This window comes from Thalia democratica, chromosome 4, assembly GCF_965202585.1.
Source record: "Thalia democratica chromosome 4, ktThaDemo2.hap1.1, whole genome shotgun sequence".
In the NCBI taxonomy this organism is placed as follows: domain Eukaryota; kingdom Metazoa; phylum Chordata; class Thaliacea; order Salpida; family Salpidae; genus Thalia; species Thalia democratica.
The window spans coordinates 5493831-5505700 of record NC_139168.1 but is presented as its reverse complement, the minus strand read 5'-3'; the positions used below and the strand labels follow the sequence as shown (position 1 = coordinate 5505700).

Sequence of the window (11870 nt, the reverse complement as noted above, 5' to 3'; positions counted from 1 at the left end):
TGTGCACACCAACAAAAATAGTATATATAAACGAAGTGTATTCAAGTAGGGCACCTTTCTGCATATTATTTTAATAAAAATGTAAAATTTTATGGCAACCATAATTTGAGAGACTGTTAATATTTATCAGTAGTTTATATTTGCTTATTCTTATTATTAAAAAACTATATCTTTTAAAATAAATAATGTGTTAATCTTTAAAAATGTGCATAAGATTGTAAAATGTGTTTACAAAAAATACGAATGTGCATTACATGGCTAATTTTTTCATTGTAAACATTTTATATTATTCATTGCTATTAATTTATAAAAAAAACAAAAAAGTATGCCTTTAAACAGTTTGTGCTTTTTTAAACAAAGTTGTACAATAAAAAATCATTTAAAACAATATCAGTAAATTACAACATTTTTTAAAAGCAAAATATGAATTAAGTTATTTTAAAGATAAAAATTAAGATTAAATTTTTTGTGTTTTATTAAATTAATTTAGAAATTAAATAGTTTAGAATGTTAATTAAAGAAAGGAAAAATAAACTATACCGTTTTTGAAAAGCAAAATATAATCTAAGTTATTTCTAAGCTATAATGTAGTCAAAATTTGATGCAAATAAGTTATTTAGTACAAATTATTTTATTGTGTTTTAGCATAAATTAAAGCAGATATGCGGCATATATATAAATTAAAAATAAAAAAAAGTAATTAAAATATCAGGTGATCTTAAATAGAATAATTTATTATTTTAAGTTAAAAAATAAAATTAAGCTTTATAACAAATTTAACTTAAATGACTAATAAGAAAATCAGGTAAAAAGTAAAAATATTTTAGTGTTTTAATCTAAGTTGCATAAGAACAAAAAACTTAAAAATTACTTAAACAATCAGGTAATTATAGATAGAAATAAAAAACGCATGAAATTTTTTAAACTAACATCTGAAATAAAAGTTATATGACAAAATTAAACTTTCAAGCTAATTAAAATATCAGGTGATCTAACTTAAAAAAAAAATCAATATACTTCAAACTATATAATAAAAACTAAAATCCCAAAACAAAGTATAATTTTAAATTAAAAAATCAAACAAAACTGATCTCGTCTTTGAAGAAGGTGAGCAGGAACATGGACAGAAACCCGACCAGCAAACCCGACATCTGAAGCACGAAACTCAGCCACGGCCGCTTCTTCAGCTGGGGACAGTTGGCCAAGTCCTTCCCTTCCGGCAGCATGCCCGTCAGCGATATGTACATGAACACCCCTCCGGCCAGGGCGAATATCCACGTGGCCGAGGCGAGTTGCTGACCGACGAGGACGCCAACGATCATGCCCAGGTAGCATGAGCAGGCCGAGACGAAGTTGAAGAAGGCGGCTTGCGAGACGGTCATTCCCGCTTTGAGGAGGATGGCGAAATCACCGAGTTCGGTTGGGAACTCCTCGCAGAAGATTGCAAACGATGTGCTGAAGCCCTGTTGAATGAGTATTTTCTAAATTTAATTGTATATTAGTGTTAGTTATTAGTTATATTAAATTTTGCTTCAGATAAACATTCTTATAATTAAATTTTCAATAAAATTTTCCACACAAATAAAATATGTAGCTAAAGCCCTGTTTGTTAGGTATTGCATAATTATAATCAAAGATTAATGTTGTTAAACTTTAAACTTGGTATATTTTGTTTCAGCCTTATTTTTGTGTTATTCATTTGATAATAAAATTCTTAACACAAATAAAATATTTATCAACCTGTATGGGGGAGATGACAAAAGAACTGCCTATTGCCAAACCATCAATAAAGTTATGGAGAGCGTCACCAACAGTGATCATCCAGGCAATAGGCTTGACACTATTGAAGTCTGTAAACTTCTCCCAGTAGGTTGTGTGGACAATGTTTTCCTTTGAAAGGGCCTTTTTCAGTATTTGCTGGTTCTCAACCGGGGGACTTTTTTGCTGCAGCAATATTTCAGCACTGTTGTCTGTGGTTCCATTTTCAACATCAGTGCTCTCAGGAGAGTACTGTAAAACCTTCAAATCTGCTTTACTCTTCTTCTGATTGAACACTATCTCAAGCAGGTTCTCCACAAAGAAGAACAAGTATATGCCAATAATTATAATGGCGCTGAGCCAGATAGTCTTGGGGTCCTCATAAACCCCAAAGCCCTCGGGTATTAGCTGAAAAGCTGCGTTTCCAGACAAAGTACCAGCAGCCAATGCTATCAGGAACAAAAGAACTTTGTTGTAGTAGGCCTTGTTCATCAATGGCAAAACGGCAATACCTATCAAAGAGCAAAAACTTACCACTGTGACTGATATGAACGAGTAAAGCCAGACATTGTCATTTGGGTTGTCAACGGATTTTTCATCTTTTGGTGTTTGATAATCTGAAAATGCATCACAGAAAAATTCAGCATTCTCTAGGTTGGCTAAAGTTTCTTTATTTTGGCACATTTTGGAGTACAGCATGGTAAGCATACAATTGGTATCATAGGTATAGTTGTTTTTCATGCTGGACTCTGCCAGTGTGGACAAAAAAGAGGCTTGGACTTGGAACACAGTTTTTCCTGTGAAGTTGTTGAAGTAATTGTCATTAAACTTTTGGGAAACGTTGAGAGTGGAATTTACATTTTGCACACACTTGTCAAAGCCTTCAGTTTGACAGTTTGAGCAAGTGATCAGAACTAGCAATAAAAAGATGTATCTTAACATTTTTATTTATAATCTAAAAAATTAATGTAACAATTATCTACTATGTTTATATATTTATATAAGGATAATGAAAAACCTTTAATTTCTATACAAAGTTTATAAATTTCAGTTTTAGAAACTCAGAAAAATATATTAGTTTTAAATATAATAACTTTGTTTATTATTGTACATATTGATAACAGAATATACAACACATATTTGAAGGAAGTATAAGTAAGTATTGTAATTTTTAAGAAAATACTTCATAAGTATTAATAAAAACAAAAATTATCAATGTTATTTAAAAACATTTAAAATAGGGTTTCCTAAAGTGGGCTACTATAGAAATTTAGGGGTATATAAGCAGCATAAGGGACATGAAGTGGACATGAAGCAACAATTAGAAACTATATATTCTGCAGTTGATGGTGAGGAGCAAAAAAAAGGTCTTAGGTGTTATTAATTAGTTTTTTGAGTAATCTTGTTGAAGGTGGCCATAGCTTTTTTATTTATTTAAAAGGTGCCACGACAAAAAGTTAAGGAAACCCTGACTTAAACAAAGCTTTTAATTCAATGGAATTAAACTTATTTTAATTTGATAGACACTGTTTAAAACTATATCAAACTATTACATAAAACTTAAAACAAATCATTCCAATTAGAAAAGAGTATTAACAAGTCTTTAATCATTTGTATTATAAGAAGTTGTCACTAATTATTGTTTTCTAGGTTTAGGGTTTATAAAAACTTTAGAGATCAGCTGCTTTTTAGTAAAAAAGCAGCTTAATTACAAAAAAGATTTAATTCACTTAATTAAGACAATTCATGTTTCATATCACTTATAAATATACAAAATAAAGCCAAGTTACTAGAAACTAGCAATATTGAATTAAATTAAAGCACTGCTTAACTTTTCATTTTGCTTACAAATTATTTTGACAATTACTTTTAACTTTTTTTTTATTTGTGACAGTAACTTTTTTATATGTACATTAGGGTGGTTATTTTTACAGCTACTTTTGATTTTCCAGCTGGAAGAAATTTTATGTTTTAGAAATATCATTAAAACACTTTGTAGAAAATTTTAGGTTATTTGAAAAAAGGTTTACCTTGGCACTAAGCAACTTTCTAAAAACCACCACAATGCAAAATGTATTGGATCCAAAAATTGCGACTGTAGAGTTTTAAGCTCAACTTTTTTTTACATGTGGCTATTTGTCTCACTAACAAACTGTGAACAATTTAAAACGATTTAAAGAAAGTTTTATGGTGGAATTTTTTGATTTTATGTATTTATTATTACTCTTTGTAACTTTTATTGAACTTCCTATTTTCTTTTAAACAAGAAAATCCATCATAAAATTATTTTATTATCATTTTAAATTCTTCACAGTCTGTTAGTGTGACAATTTGCCACATGTAAAAAAATTAAGCTTAAAACTCCAAGGTTGCAGTTTTTGAATCCCATACATTAAGCACTTGGGTGGTTTTTTGAAAATTGGTTGGGGTTAAGGTGAAAGCTTCTTCATATCATTTAAAACTTTGTACAGAGTGTTTTTATGATACTTCCAAAACATAAACTGTTTTACAGCTGGAAATTCAATATTAGCTGTCAAAATAAGTACCCTAGTGTACATAACAAAGTTTTGTGAAGTAACTTTTAAAAGAAACTTTAAAAACTGTCTTATACTAAACTTAGGTTATATTTTGCACCCCTTATTTGATAAACAACTCAAGTAAAATATTAATAAAGTTTTCTTTTCTAATTTTACAGTGAAAGATTTTGTATAAATTTTCTTCATAATGAAAACATGGACAAAACTTTCTTTTAAAATATTTACCTAACCAATACTTTACAGACTCTTTTAAGTAAAAATAGTTTTTAAGTCAAAAAAAATAAATTTAATAAGTTATTTTTAAGGTTAAAAATATATTAACGAAATGATTATTTTAATAAGTTTTGTATTTTACCAAACAAACTTTGAAGAAAACCCGTAACTGATTCAACCTAAAAATAAGCTTAACAATACAGAAAATGTAACTAACTTAAATCTTGAAGGTGTTTTTAAATTTTGGAACAGTTATAACAAAATTCTATTGTTGACATTGGCAATAACAAGTTTGAAAAAAAAGTCTTTAATAATGATATAAAACTATTTTGTTATTTCTAGCATTAAGTTTGAAAAAAGACTTAAACTTATTGTAATTCACTGTTTAAAACTTTCTATAACTTATTGCATAAAAATGTATTTTCCTTCTTAGTGACTTCTTATAGATATTTATTATACGTTAAGAAAATAAAACATAAAAATTCAAAATATATACAATCCAGTTAAATAACTTAGCAAAACATGTAGTATAAAACTTAAAGCTTTGATAAAAAATAAATCTTAAACAATGAAGTTTTTTTTTAATAAGTTTTTAGCTACATGAAATGCTAAAATAATTACTACTAGTCTATTTTTTAATTTAAAAGAAAGGGTATAATTGTTTACTGAATAACAAATAAACAGATTATACAGCTTACAATTATTTTCTCAAATATCCACCAGTCTTTTACACAACAACTAAGTTACAAATCAAACTTGTTTCAATGACTCATTGAAAATTATTATAAAACTACTCATAATATAGAGCAGAGTTTCTCCTGTTTTTTTACTTTTCATTATACTACCAAGGTTGCCACTCATTTTTTCAAAAATTTTTCTAGGTTTTTCAAGTTTCTTCCAGGTTTTTAAAAGTAAACATTTTTTGGTTTATTTTTAGTTTTAAGTCAAGTTTAAAATAAGAAACTGTGTTAAACAGTATTAAAACATTGAAAAGATACTGTAAAGCTACTTTAAACATTTTTTTAATGATAAAAATTTTTGATGATGACAAAAGTTTTTATTTATATGGTAGATTTTTTGAGTCAAATCCAAGTTTTATTACTGAACTTGTGATAATTGTTAAAATTCCAGGTTTTTCCAGCTTTTTTTGTCTAAATTATCAAATTCCATGTTTTTCCAGGTTTAAATATAGTTAAATGAGATAACATTTTCTCTTTTAAACCACATGGAAAAAATTGAGCTTCTTAACTTTCATCCCTTGTATTTAAAATTTCTCAAATTTTCCAAATCATAAAAATTATCTGGTAGTTGGGAAAAAATGTAAAAACAAAACTTGTATGTAAAAAAAACTTGCATGACTTTAAAATTCAATTTCAAACAACACCATCTATAAAGAATTTCAAAGTAGTATTAAAGTAAAATAAATCTTATGAAAAAAATACAAAATACATATCATATGATTGCACAGTGTTGAAAATTTATTAACTTATATGAGCTTTGAATTAGTAATTATTTATACAGGTTACAAATTAGTTTATATGTTAGTCAGTTTCAATCCTTAAAATAATAAAAGCTTTACAACGTGGCTACTACTCTCAAGGCAGATAAAAACAACCTGAGTGACTAAAAAGTAGCCAGAGTTACATCAATCCTGAGTTTATGAGAAATAATAATAATAATAATAATGTGAGCCAAAAAACTTTAGAAAAAACTTCGTTGTGGATAAGATTAAAAATACCAAAATAATAAGAAAAATACTTTATAAGAGTTATTGATAAAAAAACAAGACTAAAATTATAAAAAGTTAGCCAGAGGTTAATAACAAAAAAACTAGATTCAGTTGGACTAAGTTAGCTTGAGTTTTTCAAAAATTTCAAACTATCTTTAGTAGCATGAGTATGTGGCAACCCTGTTTAATAACCAATATTTAATACAATTTTATTTATAAACTTATTCCTTTAAAAGTAAACTATAAACTAATGGGAAATAAAACAAAATAACTCTTTTGTAGCCATAAGTATTCTAACTCATTTATAAACTTACACAACAATGCTAAATCTATGCAAAGTAAGAAAACTGTGTTCAAAATAAAACAAAAAAAAGGCAATCACTGGTTTTTGAGAAATTGTTTCCAGGTTTTTGAAAGTACACCCACTTGGGTATATTTTTTGCTTCAAGTTTGTTTTTTTGTTTACAACTGTGTTAGATAGTATAAGACTTTCAAAAGATACTGTAAAGGTTCTTTATTGTGTTTTATTATTTAATTAAAAATTTGATGAACACAAAAAAAAAAATCTGTATTCTATATGATAGACTTTTGTGTCAAATCTAAATTTTACTACTTATCATGTAAAAATGGGTAGGGCTTAAATATGCACAAAGCAACACTTTTGCACAAAGGGTCGCTTTGGAGCAAAGACACTTTTGCAGGAAGGGTCACTTTTACACAGGTTGATTTTTTTTGTTAACTTCTTATTAATTTCAATTTTTATTTTTTATTTCATTGTTATCCTAACCCTTACCCGTGGTCAGTAACTTTATTTTTTTCTTTTTGTTATTTTTTTTTATAACTAATTTCTTTTTTTAAATTTATTAGTAATTTTTTTTAGGGATATATATTCTTTCTATCACTGTTACCCCGAACCCTTACCCTTGATTGGTAACTTAGTTTTTTTTCATTTTTTTTTTTTTATAAAGTTTTTAATTTATTTTATTTACTCACGTGCAAAATAACCCTCTTACAAAACTGTCTTTGTGCAAAAAAGTCAATTCGGGAATATTTGACACTTGTGCAAAAGTGTCCCTTTGAGCATATTTGACTTTTTCCCTGTAAAAGTTGTTTCAAATTTCAGGTCTTTCAAGGCTTTTTAGTAACATTTGTTCAAAATTTTATGTTTTTTTTCAAAATTTCTAAAATTCAAGGTTTTTCTAAAATTTCTTAGCCTAAATTATCAAATTGTTATTTAAAATTCTATTTGCAACTAACAGGGTTCTTGCGCAAATTTTTTTTTATTTAGCCTGACTGAGACCATTTTAGCCTGACATTTTTTTAAAGTAAGGAAAATCCCCTTTAGAAGTCAATTTAGGTATTTGGGGGTCTTGACTAGTACTATTGTAGTCTCCGACTTCAACCAGTTTTATCTCAAAAATATTTTGAGCTTTAAAAATCTGCAAAAGTCAACTCATAGTTTTGTTACAACTCAATAAAATAAGACTAATTTTGAAAAAGGTGATTGACCCCTCTATGCCTTCTTACAGGGTTCGTGCGCGAAATTCATTTTCATTTAGCCTGACAGAGACCTATTTAGCCTGACATTTTTTTAAAGTAGAAAAAATCACCTTCAGAAGGCATTTTGGGTATCAGGGGGTCTTAATTAGCAAATTAACGCAATAAAAGTATTCACAAAACTACTTTTAAGGAAAATAAAAATTTAAATGAATTTTTTTTCAACATCTATCAATCCCTTACCCAGCAACTCGGATATTTTTAACTGGTCATTATAATTTCTGCTTCAATGAATTCATACCTTTATTAAATTTTGGGGCTTAGTTACATCCACCACTTATCACCCATATACAAGATTCGTGTCAATTAGTACTTGAATTTGTCAATTATAAGTTACATGATTGGACCAGAAGCTTTTATTAAAACAGAAATGTGAATAAGTCTGTAAAAGAAAATCAAAATGTAATTAAACACATCTCTCAAAAACTTTATATTATCATTAAAGCATCTTAATTTTTAAAATAACTAATTAAAATAATCATGATATTACATAAGTAATTTTTTAGTCTTGTGAATATCTCTAATAACTTTGAATACAGAAAATAAAATATATGAACAAACTGCTAAGAGTATTAATCTATAAAGTATTTGGTATAAAGCCTTTATATTAGAAATTAAAACAGTTTAACCAACTAAGCTCTGAAAAACAAAGCTCATGTAAACAAATTCAAACAAACAGTCAAGTTGTTGAACTAAACTGTAATGTTTAAACTGTACTTTTTTATGAATTTTTATAATTATGACGTATATAATCTACTAAAAACAAAATAATGAGGATTTTTAAAATTATTTTAGAGATTCAACAAAAGGTTTTAAGCACTTATTTTTACAAATACCAACTGATTTTGTCTTTAATAACTAAATCTTTATTTAGAAATAAATTCACATCTCAATTTGATCTTAATTAAAAAAATTTCATGCACTTGAACTGACAAAAACTGAGATTCTCAAATTTTTAAACACAAAAACTGATTTAGCCTGAAGTTTTTCAACTTTTTTCAAAAAAACTGATTTAGCCTGACTTAGCCTGACGCGCACGAACCCTGTTCTTAACATAACAAATTCAGTGATAAGTTTTAAAATAAGTGTTATATCTAATCTATTACTAGTATAAAAATTTAATATATATTAATAAACACAATTGTTTAAAATAATTGAGCACTAAGTAAAAACATTATAACCAGAAGATTTATAATAAAACAACTACATTGTTGTGTTTTATTAAAATTTAAAATGAAATTAATATTCAAACAAAACAGCCAAGTTGTTGAACTAAACTGTAATGTTAAAACTGCATTTTTTTATGAATTTTCATTATTATGACATATATAATCTACTCAAAACAAAATAATGAAAATTCTTTAAAAATTTTTACAGATTCAACAAAAGGTTTTAAGCATTTATTTTTACAAATACTGACTGATTTTATCTTTAATAACTATATCTTTATTTAGAAATAAATTCACATCTCAGTTTGATCTTAAAAGATTTCTAATTTTTCTTTATCAAAAATTTTCAAGCATTTGAACTGAGAAAAACTGAGATTCTCAAACTTTTAAATAAAAAACTGATCTAGCCTGACGTTTTTCAACTTTTTTCAATAAAACTGGTTTAGCCTGACTTAGCCTGACGCGCACAAATACTGAACTAAATGGAACGGGAAAGGTCAAATATGCACAAAGGGACACTTTTGCACAAAACTTTAAAAAAGTTATAGAAAAATAATAAAATCATAAAAAAAAATAATAATAATGAAAAATTTATTAATAAAAAAACAAAAATATTTACAGACCAAAGGTAAGGGTTAGGGGTAACAGTGATAGTAAAAAAATAAATAGAATATTAAAACTATTGAAAAAAGAGTCAATAAATAACATATTTAATGCGTGCAAAAGTGTCTTTGACATAAAGTGACCCCTTGTGCAAAATTGTTACAGTGGGAAAAAAGGTAATTCCCTTGGATGATGTCACACCAATATCAAATTTAAAATATATTATATTTGATGTCATTATTAACCATATTTTTGGCTAAAAATTTGTATTTTATAAATACATAAATAAAATTAAACTTATTTATGATAAACTAATAAAACTTAAATATTTGACAATATAAAGCAATTATATCAATACAATATTTTGTATTGATTACTATATAGTAAAATAAAATCGATTAGATATTTTAATTTATCATAAATGAATTTAATTATTACTACGAATTTATAGTATTATTTATAGTATTTATAAAAAAAGTATCTTTTTAGATTAAACATATTAGGCTTAAAACATTACATTTTTGCATATAACTATGGTTAAAAAAGACATTCAATTTAAAATATATTCAATTTGATATTGATGCAACATCATCCTAAGGAATTACCAAAAAATGTCCTTTTGTGTAAAAGTGAAATTAAAATTAAAATTAAAAATTCAAATTATTTATATAAATTGATTGTCAAGTCACACACCAATCTTTATCTTAATAGTTTTAAACAATAAAAACTATTTAATAATAAAACTTTTAAACACTAAATAAAAATATTAACATAAAAATAAAAACAAGCTCAACTTTCAATAATATTGTAAACGAAGTTTTTAAACCCACTTATGCCAAAATTAACCTTAAAAATTATATCCTACTATTAGCACCCTATCATTTTCTTAGCATCTCAGTTTTGAAGCCAAAAAAATCTTGCTTAAAATGTTTTTTTTTATTACTTACTTTTGAAAAAGTCTTAAAACTCCCTAAAAGCTTACAACCAGGTGACAACTTTAGTAACCAGATAACATTTATTCAATTTTTTTCAGTTTTTTTTTGAATTTCTTCCAGGTTTTTGAATGTACACATTTTTGGGTCTATTTTTAGTTTAAGGATAAGTTTAAGCTTAAAACCTTTGTTAAACAGTATATTAAATTTCAATAAAGATACTCTAATTGTTTTTTTGTAAAAAAAAACTGATGAAGACAAAAAAAAAATTATCTATACAATAGATTTTTTATGTCAAGTTAGGTTTTACTATTTTACATATGAAAATTGTTTAATAATCCAAGTTTTTTTTTTTAATTTCTTAAACTCCAGGTTTTTTTACTCTAAGTTTTCAAATTCGAGGTTCTTCTAGAATACCAGGTTTTGTGAAAACCATATTTCATATTATTAGTGATCTAATAAAATCAGTATAGTGATGTGATTTTTCTAAATTAAAATGGGATGAAGGTAGTCTTCCTCTTTTGATTTTAAAGACTGGACAGGATTGAATTTTAGATAAACAAAAATAAGAAATGGTTAGAACCATCAAAAAAATCAGTCACAATCTTATATAAGCACTTTGAAGAGATTTTTCGTTTATTAAAAAACAAACATTTTCAATTCTGTAGACAACAAAATAAATATACTAGCAACTTATTCAAATAGAATCTAAACTGCTTGTATAAGACTGTGAATTTTTTTTTGGTGGTTCTAAATATTTCTCATTTTTGATTTTTCTAAAAAGTAAAAAAAATCAGTCTTACACTCAACCACTCCCATTAAGGCCATAGGGGAAGTCCAACATTTTTTTTACAAAAATTAAATTAAGCTTTTATATGAAAGCTTTAAGTACAAACTACAAGCCAGTTTTTTTTAGAATTCAAGATGTCATTTAACTTTTGAGATATTTAATTTTTTGTAAAAACTTTCCGATATAAACAATGGACCGCAAATTTTTTGGGGTTAATTTTCTTGGAAATTTTAAAATTCACTAAAAATCTATTTCCTCCTAGATAAAAAAGATACTTTAGAATTTTAGTAATTTTAAATAATAAAAATTTTATCCCAAAAATGAAATAAAAAAATGTTTTTTTAATATATTTTTACAAAGTTTTATTAAAATTTCAAAGTAATTTTTTTTGTTATTGTATAAAAATTAGACTGTGAAAGTTTAAAGAAGATTTCTTGAAAAATGTAGGAGGAGATAGATTTTAAATGAAATAGTCTTTTTTCGCTGTTTTAGTTTTCCCTTCCCATAGGGAACCTATTATGTGACTGGCCATATCTCAAAAAATAATTCAAAATTTTTAAAACAATAAAAAGCATCTTGAAG

The 11870-nt window shown here is 26.1% G+C and overlaps 1 protein-coding gene across 1 annotated transcript; it reads right to left on the bottom strand.

Moving 5' to 3' along the window:
- Positions 1-433: 433 nt before the first annotated feature.
- Positions 434-2698, bottom strand: LOC145834305 (metal cation symporter ZIP14-like). Its single transcript, XM_082941703.1, has 2 exons — positions 1741-2698; positions 434-1463 (listed from the first exon to the last, which is right to left on the bottom strand). Exons 1-2 carry the CDS (start codon positions 2497-2499, stop codon positions 1077-1079), a joined length of 1146 nt encoding a protein of 381 aa, XP_082797829.1. The 5' UTR covers positions 2500-2698; the 3' UTR covers positions 434-1076.
- Between the last annotated feature and the right edge of the window lie 9172 nt (positions 2699-11870).